The sequence below is a fragment of the Salvelinus alpinus genome, chromosome 25 (genome assembly GCF_045679555.1).
Source record: "Salvelinus alpinus chromosome 25, SLU_Salpinus.1, whole genome shotgun sequence".
NCBI lineage: Eukaryota > Metazoa > Chordata > Actinopteri > Salmoniformes > Salmonidae > Salvelinus > Salvelinus alpinus.
Window position 1 is genome coordinate 44,204,202 of NC_092110.1, and position 18,742 is coordinate 44,222,943.

At 40.8% G+C, this 18,742-nt stretch overlaps 1 protein-coding gene across 8 annotated transcripts in view; it reads right to left on the reverse strand.

Annotated features, from left to right (window-relative positions):
• Nucleotides 1–18,742, reverse strand: part of smoc1 (SPARC related modular calcium binding 1) — a 199,286-nt gene that overhangs the window by 110,680 nt on the left and 69,864 nt on the right. For all 8 annotated transcript variants that reach the window (XM_071366902.1, XM_071366901.1, XM_071366900.1 and 5 more), the window contains one exon: nt 18,534–18,614. In XM_071366902.1, the coding sequence (XP_071223003.1) occupies nt 18,534–18,614 (81 nt within the window). The remainder of the gene's footprint in view (nt 1–18,533; nt 18,615–18,742) is intronic.

Here is an 18,742-nt window from a genome sequence, read left to right on the forward strand (position 1 = left end):
CTACCTGGTTTAAAGGTGAAATAAAAAGTAGTATCATAGGGAGACCAGAATATATTAGCTGACCTGGCAGTAGTAGCAAAGGGAGACCAGAATATATTAGCTGACCTGGCAGTAGTAGCAAAGGGAGACCAGAATATATTAGCTGACCTGGCAGTAATATCATAGGGAGAACAGAATATATTAGCCGATCTGGCAGTAATATCATAGGGAGAACAGAATATATTAGCTGACCTGGCAGTAGTATCATAGGGAGACCAGAATATATTAGCTGACCTGGCAGTAGTAGCAAAGGGAGACCAGAATATATTAGCTGACCTGGCAGTAGTGTCATATGGAGACCAGAATATATTAGCTGACCTGGCAGTAGTATCATAGGGAGACCAGAATATATTAGCTGACCTGGCAGTAGTATCATAGGGAGACCAGAATATATTAGCTGACCTGGCAGTAGTAGCATAGGGAGACCAGAATATATTAGCTGACCTGGCAGTAGTAGCATAGGGAGACCAGAATATATTAGCTGACCTGGCAGTAGTATCATAGAGTGATCAGAATATATTAGCTGATGTAGCAGTAGTGTCATAGGGAGACCAGAATATATTAGCTGATGTAGCAGTAGTGTCATAGGGAAACCAGAATATATTAGCTGACCTGGCAGTAGTATCAAAGGGAGACCAGAATATATTAGCTGATGTAGCAGTAAAATCATAGGGAGACCAGAATATATTAGCTGACCTGGCAGTAGTATCATAGGGAGACTAGAATCTATTAGCTGACCTGGCAGTAGTATCATAGGGAGACCAGAATATATTAGCTGACCTGGTAGTGGTATCAAAGGGAGACCAGAATATATTAGCTGACCTGGCAGTAGTGTCATAGGGAGACCAGAATATATTAGCTGACCTGTCAGTAGTGTCATAGGGAGACCAGAATATATTAGCTGACCTGGCAGTAGTATCAAAGGGAGACCAGAATATATTAGCTGACCTGGCAGTAGTATCATAGAGACCAGAATATATTAGCTGACCTAGCAGTAGTATCATAGGGAGACCAGAATATATTAGCTGACCTGGCAGTAGTGTCATAGGGAGACAAGAATATATTAGCTGACCTGGCAGTAGTATCAAAGGGAGACCAGAATATATTAGCTGACCTGGCAGTAATATCATAGGGAGACCAGAATATATTAGCTGACCTGGCAGTAGTGTCATAGGGAGACAAGAATATATTAGCTGACCTGGCAGTAGTATCATAGAGACCAGAATATATTAGCTGACCTAGCAGTAGTATCATAGGGAGACCAGAATATATTAGCTGACCTGGCAGTAGTGTCATAGGGAGACCAGAATATATTAGCTGACCTGGCAGTAGTATCAAAGGGAGACCAGAATATATTAGCTGACCTGGCAGTAATATCATAGGGAGACCAGAATATATTAGCTGACCTGGCAGTAATATCATAGGGAGACCAGAATATATTAGCTGACCTGGCAGTAGTATCATAGGGAGACCAGAATATATTAGCTGATCTGGCAGTAGTGTCATAGAGACCAGAATATATTAGCTGACCTGGCATTAATATCAAAGGGAGACCAGAATATATTAGCTGACCTGGCAGTAATATCATAGGGAGAGCAGAATATATTAGCTGACCTGGCAATAATATCATAGGGAGACCAGAATATATTAGCTGACCTGGCAGTAATATCATAGGGAGACCAGAATATATTAGCTGACCTGGAAGTAATATCATAGGGAGACCAGAATATATTAGCCGATCTGGCAGTAATATCATAGGGAGACCAGAATATATTAGCTGACCTGGCAGTAGTATCATAGGGAGACCAGAATATATTAGCTGACCTGGCAGTAGTGTCATATGGAGACCAGAATATATTAGCTGACCTGGCAGTAGTATCATAGGGAGACCAGAATATATTAGCTGATGTAGCAGTAGTATCATAGGGAGACCAGAATATATTAGCTGATGTAGCAGTAGTGTCATAGGGATACCAGAATATATTATCTGACCTGAGAGTAGTATCAAAGGGAGACCAGAATATATTAGCTGATGTAGCAGTAATATCATAGGGAGACCAGAATATATTAGCTGACCTGGCAGTAGTATCATAGGGAGACCAGAATAGATTAGTTGACCTGGCAGTAGTAGCATAGGGAGACCAGAATATATTTGCTGACCTGGTAGTGGTATCATAGGAAGACCAGAATATATTAGGTGACCTGGCAGTAGTATCATAGAGAGACCAGAATATATTAGCTGACGTAGCAGTAATATCATAGGGAGACCATAATATATTAGCTGACCTAGCAGTAATATCATAGAGAGACCAGAATATATTAGCTGACCTGGCAGTAGTATCATAGAGAGACCAGAATATATTAGCTGACCTGGGAGTAGTATCATAGAGACCAGAATATATTAGCTGACCTGGCATTAATATCAAAGGGAGACCAGAATATATTAGCTGACCTGGCAGTAGTGTCATAGGGAGACCAGAATATATTAGCTGACCTGGCAGTAATATCATAGGGAGACCAGAATATATTAGCTGACCTGGCAGTAATATCATAGGGAGACCAGAATATATTAGCTGACCTGGCAGTAGTATCATAGGGAGACCAGAATATATTAGCTGATCTGGCAGTAGTGTCATAGAGACCAGAATATATTAGCTGACCTGGCATTAATATCAAAGGGAGACCAGAATATATTAGCTGACCTGGCAGTAATATCATAGGGAGAGCAGAATATATTAGCTGACCTGGCAGTAATATCATAGGGAGACCAAAATATATTAGCTGACCTGGCAGTAATATCATAGGGAGACCAGAATATATTAGCTGACCTGGCAGTAGTATCATAGGGAGACCAGAATATATTAGCTGATCTGGCAGTAGTGTCATAGAGACCAGAATATATTAGCTGACCTGGCATTAATATCAAAGGGAGACCAGAATATATTAGCTGACCTGGCAGTAATATCATAGGGAGAGCAGAATATATTAGCTGACCTGGCAATAATATCATAGGGAGACCAGAATATATTAGCTGACCTGGCAGTAATATCATAGGGAGACCAGAATATATTAGCTGACCTGGCAGTAATATCATAGGGAGACCAGAATATATTAGCCGATCTGGCAGTAATATCATAGGGAGACCAGAATATATTAGCTGACCTGGCAGTAGTATCATAGGGAGACCAGAATATATTAGCTGACCTGGCAGTAGTGTCATATGGAGACCAGAATATATTAGCTGACCTGGCAGTAGTATCATAGGGAGACCAGAATATATTAGCTGATGTAGCAGTAGTATCATAGGGAGACCAGAATATATTAGCTGATGTAGCAGTAGTGTCATAGGGAGACCAGAATATATTATCTGACCTGAGAGTAGTATCAAAGGGAGACCAGAATATATTAGCTGATGTAGCAGTAATATCATAGGGAGACCAGTATATATTAGCTGACCTGGCAGTAGTATCATAGGGAGACCAGAATAGATTAGTTGACCTGGCAGTAGTAGCATAGGGAGACCAGAATATATTTGCTGACCTGGTAGTGGTATCATAGGAAGACCAGAATATATTAGGTGACCTGGCAGTAGTATCATAGAGAGACCAGAATATATTAGCTGACGTAGCAGTAATATCATAGGGAGACCATAATATATTAGCTGACCTAGCAGTAATATCATAGAGAGACCAGAATATATTAGCTGACCTGGCAGTAGTATCATAGAGAGACCAGAATATATTAGCTGACCTGGGAGTAGTATCATAGAGACCAGAATATATTAGCTGACCTGGCATTAATATCAAAGGGAGACCAGAATATATTAGCTGACCTGGCAGTAGTGTCATAGGGAGACCAGAATATATTAGCTGACCTGGCAGTAATATCATAGGGAGACCAGAATATATTAGCTGACCTGGCAGTAATATCATAGGGAGACCAGAATATATTAGCTGACCTGGCAGTAGTATCATAGGGAGACCAGAATATATTAGCTGATCTGGCAGTAGTGTCATAGAGACCAGAATATATTAGCTGACCTGGCATTAATATCAAAGGGAGACCAGAATATATTAGCTGACCTGGCAGTAATATCATAGGGAGAGCAGAATATATTAGCTGACCTGGCAATAATATCATAGGGAGACCAAAATATATTAGCTGACCTGGCAGTAATATCATAGGGAGACCAGAATATATTAGCTGACCTGGCAGTAATATCATAGGGAGACCAGAATATATTAGCCGATCTGGCAGTAATATCATAGGGAGACCAGAATATATTAGCTGACCTGGCAGTAGTATCATAGGGAGACCAGAATATATTAGCTGACCTGGCAGTAGTGTCATATGGAGACCAGAATATATTAGCTGACCTGGCAGTAGTATCATAGGGAGACCAGAATATATTAGCTGATGTAGCAGTAGTATCATAGGGAGACCAGAATATATTAGCTGATGTAGCAGTAGTGTCATAGGGAGACCAGAATATATTATCTGACCTGAGAGTAGTATCAAAGGGAGACCAGAATATATTAGCTGATGTAGCAGTAATATCATAGGGAGACCAGAATATATTAGCTGACCTGGCAGTAGTATCATAGGGAGACCAGAATAGATTAGTTGACCTGGCAGTAGTAGCATAGGGAGACCAGAATATATTAGGTGACCTGGCAGTAGTATCATAGAGAGACCAGAATATATTAGGTGACCTGGCAGTAGTATCATAGAGAGACCAGAATATATTAGCTGACGTAGCAGTAATATCATAGGGAGACCAGAATATATTAGCTGACCTAGCAGTAATATCATAGAGAGACCATAATATATTAGCTGACCTGGCAGTAGTATCATAGAGAGACCAGAATATATTAGCTGACCTGGGAGTAGTATCATAGGGAGACCAGAATATATTAGCCGATCTGGCAGTAGTATCATAGAGACCAGAATATATTAGCTGACCTAGCAGTAGTATCACAGGGAGACCAGAATATATTAGCTGACCTGGCAGTAGTGTCATAGGGAGACCAGAATATATTAGCTGACCTGGCAGTAGTATCATAGGGAGACCAGAATATATTAGCTGATCTGGCAGTAGTGTCATAGAGACCAGAATATATTAGCTGACCTGGCATTAATATCAAAGGGAGACCAGAATATATTAGCTGACCTGGCAGTAATATCATAGGGAGAGCAGAATATATTAGCTGACCTGGCAATAATATCATAGGGAGACCAAAATATATTAGCTGACCTGGCAGTAATATCATAGGGAGACCAGAATATATTAGCTGACCTGGCAGTAATATCATAGGGAGAGCAGAATATATTAGCTGACCTGGCAATAATATCATAGGGAGACCAAAATATATTAGCTGACCTGGCAGTAATATCATAGGGAGACCAGAATATATTAGCTGACCTGGCAGTAATATCATAGGGAGACCAGAATATATTAGCCGATCTGGCAGTAATATCATAGGGAGACCAGAATATATTAGCTGACCTGGCAGTAGTATCATAGGGAGACCAGAATATATTAGCTGACCTGGCAGTAGTGTCATATGGAGACCAGAATATATTAGCTGACCTGGCAGTAGTATCATAGGGAGACCAGAATATATTAGCTGATGTAGCAGTAGTATCATAGGGAGACCAGAATATATTAGCTGATGTAGCAGTAGTGTCATAGGGAGACCAGAATATATTATCTGACCTGAGAGTAGTATCAAAGGGAGACCAGAATATATTAGCTGATGTAGCAGTAATATCATAGGGAGACCAGAATATATTAGCTGACCTGGCAGTAGTATCATAGGGAGACCAGAATAGATTAGTTGACCTGGCAGTAGTAGCATAGGGAGACCAGAATATATTAGGTGACCTGGCAGTAGTATCATAGAGAGACCAGAATATATTAGGTGACCTGGCAGTAGTATCATAGAGAGACCAGAATATATTAGCTGACGTAGCAGTAATATCATAGGGAGACCAGAATATATTAGCTGACCTAGCAGTAATATCATAGAGAGACCATAATATATTAGCTGACCTGGCAGTAGTATCATAGAGAGACCAGAATATATTAGCTGACCTGGGAGTAGTATCATAGGGAGACCAGAATATATTAGCCGATCTGGCAGTAGTATCATAGAGACCAGAATATATTAGCTGACCTAGCAGTAGTATCACAGGGAGACCAGAATATATTAGCTGACCTGGCAGTAGTGTCATAGGGAGACCAGAATGTATTAGCTGACCTGGCAGTAGTATCAAAGGGAGACCAGAATATATTAACTGACCTGGCAGTAGTATCATAGAGACCAGAATATATTAGCTGACCTGGCAGTAATATCAAAGGGAGACCAGAATATATTACCTGACCTGGCAGTAATATCATAGGGAGACCAGAAAATATTAGCTGACCTGGCAGTAATATCATAGGGAGACCAGAATATATTAGCTGACCTGGCAGTAGTATCATAGGGAGACCAGAATATATTAGCTGATCTGGCAGTAGTGTCATAGAGACCAGAATATATTAGCTGACCTGGCATTAATATCAAAGGGAGACCAGAATATATTAGCTGACCTGGCAGTAATATCATAGGGAGAGCAGAATATATTAGCTGACCTGGCAATAATATCATAGGGAGACCAAAATATATTAGCTGACCTGGCAGTAATATCATAGGGAGACCAGAATATATTAGCTGACCTGGCAGTAATATCATAGGGAGACCAGAATATATTAGCCGATCTGGCAGTAATATCATAGAATATATTAATATCATATTAGCTGACCTGGCAGTAATATCATAGGGAGACCAGAATATATTAGCCGATCTGGCAGTAATATCATAGAATATATTAATATCACAGAATATATTAGCCGATCTGGCAGTAGTATCATAGAGACCAGAATATATTAGCTGACCTAGCAGTAGTATCACAGGGAGACCAGAATATATTAGCTGACCTGGCAGTAGTATCATAGGGAGACCAGAATATATTAGCTGACCTGGCAGTAGTGTCATATGGAGACCAGAATATATTAGCTGACCTGGCAGTAGTATCATAGGGAGACCAGAATATATTAGCTGATGTAGCAGTAGTATCATAGGGAGACCAGAATATATTAGCTGATGTAGCAGTAGTGTCATAGGGAGACCAGAATATATTATCTGACCTGAGAGTAGTATCAAAGGGAGACCAGAATATATTAGCTGATGTAGCAGTAATATCATAGGGAGACCAGAATATATTAGCTGACCTGGCAGTAGTATCATAGGGAGACCAGAATAGATTAGTTGACCTGGCAGTAGTAGCATAGGGAGACCAGAATATATTTGCTGACCTGGTAGTGGTATCATAGGAAGACCAGAATATATTAGGTGACCTGGCAGTAGTATCATAGGGAGACCAGAATATATTAGGTGACCTGGCAGTAGTATCATAGAGAGACCAGAATATATTAGGTGACCTGGCAGTAGTATCATAGAGAGACCAGAATATATTAGCTGACGTAGCAGTAATATCATAGGGAGACCAGAATATATTAGCTGACCTAGCAGTAATATCATAGAGAGACCATAATATATTAGCTGACCTGGCAGTAGTATCATAGAGAGACCAGAATATATTAGCTGACCTGGGAGTAGTATCATAGGGAGACCAGAATATATTAGCCGATCTGGCAGTAGTATCATAGAGACCAGAATATATTAGCTGACCTAGCAGTAGTATCACAGGGAGACCAGAATATATTAGCTGACCTGGCAGTAGTGTCATAGGGAGACCAGAATGTATTAGCTGACCTGGCAGTAGTATCAAAGGGAGACCAGAATATATTAACTGACCTGGCAGTAGTATCATAGAGACCAGAATATATTAGCTGACCTGGCAGTAATATCAAAGGGAGACCAGAATATATTACCTGACCTGGCAGTAATATCATAGGGAGACCAGAAAATATTAGCTGACCTGGCAGTAATATCATAGGGAGACCAGAATATATTAGCTGACCTGGCAGTAGTATCATAGGGAGACCAGAATATATTAGCTGATCTGGCAGTAGTGTCATAGAGACCAGAATATATTAGCTGACCTGGCATTAATATCAAAGGGAGACCAGAATATATTAGCTGACCTGGCAGTAATATCATAGGGAGAGCAGAATATATTAGCTGACCTGGCAATAATATCATAGGGAGACCAAAATATATTAGCTGACCTGGCAGTAATATCATAGGGAGACCAGAATATATTAGCTGACCTGGCAGTAATATCATAGGGAGACCAGAATATATTAGCCGATCTGGCAGTAATATCATAGGGAGACCAGAATATATTAGCTGACCTGGCAGTAGTATCATAGGGAGACCAGAATATATTAGCTGACCTGGCAGTAGTGTCATATGGAGACCAGAATATATTAGCTGACCTGGCAGTAGTATCATAGGGAGACCAGAATATATTAGCTGATGTAGCAGTAGTATCATAGGGAGACCAGAATATATTAGCTGATGTAGCAGTAGTGTCATAGGGAGACCAGAATATATTATCTGACCTGAGAGTAGTATCAAAGGGAGACCAGAATATATTAGCTGATGTAGCAGTAATATCATAGGGAGACCAGAATATATTAGCTGACCTGGCAGTAGTATCATAGGGAGACCAGAATAGATTAGTTGACCTGGCAGTAGTAGCATAGGGAGACCAGAATATATTTGCTGACCTGGTAGTGGTATCATAGGAAGACCAGAATATATTAGGTGACCTGGCAGTAGTATCATAGGGAGACCAGAATATATTAGGTGACCTGGCAGTAGTATCATAGAGAGACCAGAATATATTAGGTGACCTGGCAGTAGTATCATAGAGAGACCAGAATATATTAGCTGACGTAGCAGTAATATCATAGGGAGACCAGAATATATTAGCTGACCTAGCAGTAATATCATAGAGAGACCATAATATATTAGCTGACCTGGCAGTAGTATCATAGAGAGACCAGAATATATTAGCTGACCTGGGAGTAGTATCATAGGGAGACCAGAATATATTAGCCGATCTGGCAGTAGTATCATAGAGACCAGAATATATTAGCTGACCTAGCAGTAGTATCACAGGGAGACCAGAATATATTAGCTGACCTGGCAGTAGTGTCATAGGGAGACCAGAATGTATTAGCTGACCTGGCAGTAGTATCAAAGGGAGACCAGAATATATTAACTGACCTGGCAGTAGTATCATAGAGACCAGAATATATTAGCTGACCTGGCAGTAATATCAAAGGGAGACCAGAATATATTACCTGACCTGGCAGTAATATCATAGGGAGACCGGAAAATATTAGCTGACCTGGCAGTAATATCATAGGGAGACCAGAATATATTAGCTGACCTGGCAGTAGTATCATAGGGAGACCAGAATATATTAGCTGATCTGGCAGTAGTGTCATAGAGACCAGAATATATTAGCTGACCTGGCATTAATATCAAAGGGAGACCAGAATATATTAGCTGACCTGGCAGTAATATCATAGGGAGAGCAGAATATATTAGCTGACCTGGCAATAATATCATAGGGAGACCAAAATATATTAGCTGACCTGGCAGTAATATCATAGGGAGACCAGAATATATTAGCTGACCTGGCAGTAATATCATAGGGAGACCAGAATATATTAGCCGATCTGGCAGTAATATCATAGGGAGACCAGAATATATTAGCTGACCTGGCAGTAGTATCATAGGGAGACCAGAATATATTAGCTGACCTGGCAGTAGTGTCATATGGAGACCAGAATATATTAGCTGACCTGGCAGTAGTATCATAGGGAGACCAGAATATATTAGCTGATGTAGCAGTAGTATCATAGGGAGACCAGAATATATTAGCTGATGTAGCAGTAGTGTCATAGGGAGACCAGAATATATTATCTGACCTGAGAGTAGTATCAAAGGGAGACCAGAATATATTAGCTGATGTAGCAGTAATATCATAGGGAGACCAGAATATATTAGCTGACCTGGCAGTAGTATCATAGGGAGACCAGAATAGATTAGTTGACCTGGCAGTAGTAGCATAGGGAGACCAGAATATATTTGCTGACCTGGTAGTGGTATCATAGGAAGACCAGAATATATTAGGTGACCTGGCAGTAGTATCATAGAGAGACCAGAATATATTAGCTGACGTAGCAGTAATATCATAGGGAGACCAGAATATATTAGCTGACCTAGCAGTAATATCATAGAGAGACCATAATATATTAGCTGACCTGGCAGTAGTATCATAGAGAGACCAGAATATATTAGCTGACCTGGGAGTAGTATCATAGGGAGACCAGAATATATTAGCCGATCTGGCAGTAGTATCATAGAGACCAGAATATATTAGCTGACCTAGCAGTAGTATCACAGGGAGACCAGAATATATTAGCTGACCTGGCAGTAGTGTCATAGGGAGACCAGAATGTATTAGCTGACCTGGCAGTAGTATCAAAGGGAGACCAGAATATATTAACTGACCTGGCAGTAGTATCATAGAGACCAGAATATATTAGCTGACCTGGCAGTAATATCCAAGGGAGACCAGAATATATTACCTGACCTGGCAGTAATATCATAGGGAGACCAGAAAATATTAGCTGACCTGGCAGTAATATCATAGGGAGACCAGAATATATTAGCTGACCTGGCAGTAGTATCATAGGGAGACCAGAATATATTAGCTGATCTGGCAGTAGTGTCATAGGGAGACCAGAATATATTAGCCGATCTGGCAGTAATATCATAGGGAGACCAGAATATATTAGCTGACCTGGCAGTAGTATCATAGGGAGACCAGAATATATTAGCTGACCTGGCAGTAGTGTCATAGGGAGACCAGAATATATTAGCTGACCTGGCAGTAGAATCATAGGGAGAACAGAATATATTAGCCGATCTGGCAGTAATATCATAGGGAGACCAGAATATATTAGCTGACCTGGCAGTATTATCATAGGGAGACCAGAATATATTAGCCGATCTGGCAGTAATATCATAGGGAGACCAGAATATATTAGCTGACCTGGCAGTAGTGTCATATGGAGACCAGAATATATTAGCTGACCTGGCAGTAGTATCATAGGGAGACCAGAATATATTAGCTGACCTGGCAGTAATATCATAGGGAGACCAGAATATATTAGCTGACCTGGCACTAGTAGCATAGGGAGACCAGAATATATTAGCTGACCTGGCAGTAGTATCATAGAGTGGCCAGAATATATTAGCTGATGTAGCAGTAGTGTCAAAGGGAGACCAGAATATATTAGCTGATGTAGCAGTAGTGTCATAGGGAGACCAGAATATATTAGCTGACCTGGCAGTAGTATCAAAGGGAGACCAGAATATATTAGCTGATGTAGCAGTAGTGTCATAGGGAGACCAGAATATATTAGCTGTCCTGGCAGTAGTATCATAGGGAGACCAGAATATATTAGCTGACCTGGCAGTAGTATCATAGAGTGACCAGAATATATTAGCTGACCTGGCAGTAGTATCATAGAGACCAGAATATATTAGCTGACCTGGCAATAGTATCATAGGGAGACCAGAATATATTAGCTGACCTGGCAGTAGTATCATAGAGTGACCAGAATATATTAGCTGACCTGGCAGTAGTATCATAGAGACCAAAATATATTAGCTGACCTGGCAGTAGTATCATAGAGAGACCAGAATATATTAGCTGACCTGGCAGTAATATCATAGAGAGACCAGAATATATTAGCTGACCAGGCAGTAGTATCATAGGGACACCAGAATATATTAGCTGACCTGGCAGTAGTATCAAAGGGAGACCAGAATATATTAGCTGACCTGGCAGTAGTATCATAGAGAGACCAGAATATATTAGCTGACCTGGCAGTAGTATCATAGGGAGACCAGAATATATTAGCTGACCTGGCAGTAGTAGCATAGGGGGACCAGAATATATTAGCTGACCTGTCAGTAATATCATAGGGAGACCAGAATATATTAGCTGACCTGGCAGAAGTATCATAGAGACCAGAATATATTAGCTGACCTGGCAGTAATATCATAGGGAGACCATAATATATTAGCTGACCTGGCAGTATTATCATAGGGAGACCAGAATATATTAGCCGATCTGGCAGTAATATCATAGGGAGACCAGAATATATTAGCTGACCTGGCAGTAGTGTCATATGGAGACCAGAATATATTAGCTGACCTGGCAGTAGTATCATAGGGAGACCAGAATATATTAGCTGACCTGGCAGTAGTATCAAAGGGAGACCAGAATATATTAGCTGACCTGGCAGTAGTATCATAGAGAGACCAGAATATATTAGCTGACCTGGCAGTAGTATCATAGGGAGACCAGAATATATTAGCTGACCTGGCAGTAGTAGCATAGGGGGACCAGAATATATTAGCTGACCTGTCAGTAATATCATAGGGAGACCAGAATATATTAGCTGACCTGGCAGAAGTATCATAGAGACCAGAATATATTAGCTGACCTGGCAGTAATATCATAGGGAGACCATAATATATTAGCTGACCTGGCAGTATTATCATAGGGAGACCAGAATATATTAGCCGATCTGGCAGTAATATCATAGGGAGACCAGAATATATTAGCTGACCTGGCAGTAGTGTCATATGGAGACCAGAATATATTAGCTGACCTGGCAGTAGTATCATAGGGAGACCAGAATATATTAGCTGACCTGGCAGTAGTATCATACAGTGGCCAGAATATATTAGCTGATGTAGCAGTAGTGTCATAGGGAGACCAGAATATATTAGCTGATGTAGCAGTAATATCACAGGGAGACCAGAATATATTAGCTGACCTGGCAGTAGTATCATAGGGAGACTAGAATCTATTAGCTGACCTGGCAGTAGTATCATAGGGAGACCAGAATATATTAGCTGACCTGGTAGTGGTATCAAAGGGAGACCAGAATATATTGGCTGACCTGGCAGTAGTGTCATAGGGAGACCAGAATATATTAGCTGACCTGGCAGTAGTGTCATAGGGAGACCAGAATATATTAGCTGACCTGGCAGTAGTATCAAAGGGAGACCAGAATATATTAGCTGACCTGGCAGTAGTATCATAGAGACCAGAATATATTAGCTGACCTAGCAGTAGTATCATAGGGAGACCAGAATATATTAGCTGACCTGGCAGTAGTGTCATAGGGAGACAAGAAGATATTAGCTGACCTGGCAGTAGTATCAAAGGGAGACCAGAATATATTAGCTGACCTGGCAGTAATATCATAGGGAGACCAGAATATATTAGCTGACCTGGCAGTAGTGTCATAGGGAGACCAGAATATATTAGCTGACCTGGCAGTAGTATCATAGGGAGACCAGAATATATTAGCTGACCTGGCAGTAGTGTCATAGGGAGACAAGAAGATATTAGCTGACCTAACAGTAGTATCATAGGGAGACCAGAATATATTAGCTGACCTGGCAGTAGTGTCATAGGGAGACCAGAATATATTAGGTGACCTGGCAGTAGTATCAAAGGGAGACCAGAATATATTAGCTGACCTGGCAGTAATATCATAGGGAGACCAGAATATATTAGCTGACTTGGCAGTAATATCATAGGGAGACCAGAATATATTAGCTGACCTGGCAGTAATATCATAGGGAGACCAGAATATATTAGCTGATCTGGCAGTAGTGTCATAGAGACCAGAATATATTAGCTGACCTGGCATTAATATCAAAGGGAGACCAGAATATATTAGCTGACCTGGCAGTAATATCATAGGGAGAGCAGAATATATTAGCTGACCTGGCAATACTATCATAGGGAGACCAGAATATATTAGCTGACCTGGCAGTAATATCATAGGGAGACCAGAATATATTAGCTGACCTGGCAGTAATATCATAGGGAGACCAGAATATATTAGCCGATCTGGCAGTAATATCCTAGGGAGACCAGAATATATTAGCTGACCTGGCAGTAGTATCATAGGGAGACCAGAATATATTAGCTGACCTGGCAGTAGTGGCATATGGAGACCAGAATATATTAGCTGACCTGGCAGTAGTATCATAGGGAGACCAGCATATATTAGCTGATGTAGCAGTAGTATCATAGGGAGACCAGAATATATTAGCTGATGTAGCAGTAGTGTCATAGGGAGACCAGAATATATTATCTGACCTGAGAGTAGTATCAAAGGGAGACCAGAATATATTAGCTGATGTAGCAGTAATATCATAGGGAGACCAGAATATATTAGCTGACCTGGCAGTAGTATCATAGGGAGACCAGAATAGATTAGTTGACCTGGCAGTAGTAGCATAGGGAGACCAGAATATATTTGCTGACCTGGTAGTGGTATCATACGAAGACCAGAATATATTAGGTGACCTGGCAGTAGTATCATAGAGAGACCAGAATATATTAGCTGACCTAGCAGTAATATCATAGGGAGACCAGAATATATTAGCTGACCTAGCAGTAATATCATAGAGAGACCAGAATATATTAGCTGACCTGGCAGTAGTATCATAGAGAGACCAGAATATATTAGCTGACCTGGGAGTAGTATCATAGGGAGACCAGAATATATTAGCCGATCTGGCAGTAGTATCATAGAGACCAGAATATATTAGCTGACCTAGCAGTAGTATCACAGGGAGACCAGAATATATTAGCTGACCTGGGAGTAGTATCATAGGGAGACCAGAATATATTAGCTGACCTGGCAGTAATATCATAGGGAGACCAGAATATATTAGCTGACCTGGCAGTAGTATCATAGAGACCAGAATATATTAGCTGACCTGGCAGTAAAATCATAGGGAGACCAGAATATATTAGCTGTCCTGGCAGTAGTATCATAGGGAGACCAGCATATATTAGCCTACCTGGCAGTAGTATCATAGAGACCAGAATATATTAGCTGACCTGGCAGTAGTATCATAGGGAGACCAGAATATATTAGCTGACCTGGCAGTAATATCATAGGGAAACTGTAATATATTAGCTGACCTGGCAGGAGTATCATAGAGACCAGAATATATTAGCTGACCTGGCAGTAAAATCATAGGGAGACCAGAATATATTAGCTGACCTGGCAGTAGTATCATAGAGACCAGAATATATTAGCTGACCTGGCAGTAGTATCATAGAGAGACCAGAATATATTAGCTGACCTGGCAGTAGTATCATAGAGACCAGAATATATTAGCTGACCTGGCAGTAGTATCATAGAGACCAGAATATATTAGCTGACCTGGCAGTAGTATCATAGAGAGACCAGAATATATTAGCTGACCTGGCAGTAGTATCATAGAGACCAGAATATATTAGCTGACCTGGCAGTAGTATCATAGGGAGACCAGAATATATTAGCTGACCTGGCAGTAGTGTCATAGAGACCAGAATATATTAGCTGACCTGGCAATAATATCATAGAGAGACCAGAATATATTAGCTGACCTGGCAGTAGTATCATAGAGAGACCAGAATATATTAGCTGACCTGGCAGTAGTATCATAGAGAGACCAGAATATATTAGCTGACCTGGCAGTAGTATCATAGAGAGACCAGAATATATTAGCTGACCTGGCAATAATATCATAGGGAGACGAGAATATATTAGCTGACCTGGCAGTAGTATCATAGGGAGACCAGAATATATTAGCTGACCTGGCAGTAATATCATAGAGACCAGAATATATTAGCTGACCTGGCAGTAGTATCATAGAGAGACCAGAATATATTAGCTGACCTGGCAGTAATATCATAGAGACCAGAATATATTAGCTGACCTGGCAGTAGTATCATATGGAGACCAGAATATATTAGCTGACCTGGCAGTAATATCATAGAGACCAGAATATATTAGCTGACCTGGCAGTAGTATCATAGGGAGACCAGAATATATTAGCTGACCTGGCAGTAATATCATAGAGACCAGAATATATTAGCTGACCTGGCAGTAGTAGCATATGGAGACCAGAATATATTAGCTGACCTTGCAGTAAAATCATAGGGAGACCAGAATATATTAGCTGACCTGGCAGTAGTATCATAGGGAGACCAGAATATATTAGCTGACCTGGCAGTAGTATCATAGAGACCAGAATATATTAGCTGACCTGGCAGTAAAATCATAGGGAGACCAGAATATATTAGCTGTCCTGGCAGTAGTATCATAGGGAGACCAGCATATATTAGCCTACCTGGCAGTAGTATCATAGAGACCAGAATATATTAGCTGACCTGGCAGTAGTATCATAGGGAGACCAGAATATATTAGCTGACCTGGCAGTAATATCATAGGGAAACTGTAATATATTAGCTGACCTGGCAGGAGTATCATAGAGACCAGAATATATTAGCTGACCTGGCAGTAAAATCATAGGGAGACCAGAATATATTAGCTGACCTGGCAGTAGTATCATAGAGACCAGAATATATTAGCTGACCTGGCAGTAGTATCATAGAGAGACCAGAATATATTAGCTGACCTGGCAGTAGTATCATAGAGACCAGAATATATTAGCTGACCTGGCAGTAGTATCATAGAGACCAGAATATATTAGCTGACCTGGCAGTAGTATCATAGAGAGACCAGAATATATTAGCTGACCTGGCAGTAGTATCATAGAGACCAGAATATATTAGCTGACCTGGCAGTAGTATCATAGGGAGACCAGAATATATTAGCTGACCTGGCAGTAGTGTCATAGAGACCAGAATATATTAGCTGACCTGGCAATAATATCATAGAGAGACCAGAATATATTAGCTGACCTGGCAGTAGTATCATAGAGAGACCAGAATATATTAGCTGACCTGGCAGTAGTATCATAGAGAGACCAGAATATATTAGCTGACCTGGCAGTAGTATCATAGAGAGACCAGAATATATTAGCTGACCTGGCAATAATATCATAGGGAGACGAGAATATATTAGCTGACCTGGCAGTAGTATCATAGGGAGACCAGAATATATTAGCTGACCTGGCAGTAATATCATAGAGACCAGAATATATTAGCTGACCTGGCAGTAGTATCATAGAGAGACCAGAATATATTAGCTGACCTGGCAGTAATATCATAGAGACCAGAATATATTAGCTGACCTGGCAGTAGTATCATATGGAGACCAGAATATATTAGCTGACCTGGCAGTAATATCATAGAGACCAGAATATATTAGCTGACCTGGCAGTAGTATCATAGGGAGACCAGAATATATTAGCTGACCTGGCAGTAATATCATAGAGACCAGAATATATTAGCTGACCTGGCAGTAGTAGCATATGGAGACCAGAATATATTAGCTGACCTTGCAGTAAAATCATAGGGAGACCAGAATATATTAGCTGACCTGGCAGTAGTATCATAGGGAGACCAGAATATATTAGCTGACCTGGCAGTAGTATCATAGAGACCATAATATATTAGCTGACCTGGCAGTAATATCATAGGGAGACCATAATATATTAGCTGACCTGGCAGTAGTATCATAGAGAGACCAGAATATATTAGCTGACCTGGCAGTAGTATCATAGAGACCATAATATATTAGCTGACCTGGCAGTAATATCATAGGGAGACCAGAATGAATTAGCTGACCTGGCAGTAGTATCATAGGGAGACCAGAATATATTAGCTGACCTGGCAGTAGTATCATAGGGAGACCAGAATATATTAGCTTACCTGGCAGTAGTATCATAGAGACCATAATATATTAGCTGACCTGGCAGTAATATCATAGGGAGACCAGAATGAATTAGCTGACCTGGCAGTAGTATCATAGGGAGACCAGAATATATTAGCTGACCTGGCAGTAGTATCATAGGGAGACCAGAATATATTAGCTGACCTGGCAGTAGTATCATAGAGACCATAATATATTAGCTGACCTGGCAGTAATATCATAGGGAGACCAGAATGAATTAGCTGCCAGTCTCACACTTAAATCAGCAAGAGTAAAATAAACCCAAATCAAATATCTTAATCATTTTAGAATTTAAAGGTGCAATCTGCGATTCAAACAAGGAGAAAGGGGTTTTCCCAAAACTTTTTTGTGAGGTAAAAAGCAGAGGGATAGAGCTGGAGAAATGGAACCACTCTAAAATCAATCCCAGATTGGCCCTTTAATTAAGCCAGTATTCAGCAGTGTGTGTGTGTGTGTGTGTGTGTGTGTGTGTGTGTGTGTGTGTGTGTGTGTGTGTGTGTGTGTGTGTGTGTGTGTGTGTGTGTGTGTGTGTGTGTGTGTGTGTGTGTGTGTGTGTGTGTGTGTGTGTGTGTGTTCACAAAACTTTTTTGTGAGGTAAAAAGCAGAGGGATAGAGCTGGAGAAATGGAACCACTCTAAAATCAATCCCAGATTGGCCCTTTAATTAAGCCAGTATTCAGCAGTGAGAGTTTGATGGGAAAGTTAACCATAATAGATTGAACATTGTAGACAGCTCTCACCTGGTCTCCTGGTGCTGGAACTGTTCTGTTTGCTCTCCTTATAAACCAGCTGTTTGATCCACAAGGTCGGAGCCGTAATCTCTGCAACGAGACAGGTCGAGAACAGGGGCGCGTTTAGCAGGATAGAATGTGTTTGGAACGTTCAGAAATATGCTATGTAGAACAAACATGCCTCTCTGACATGTAGTATAAGGAATCACGTCGGCTCT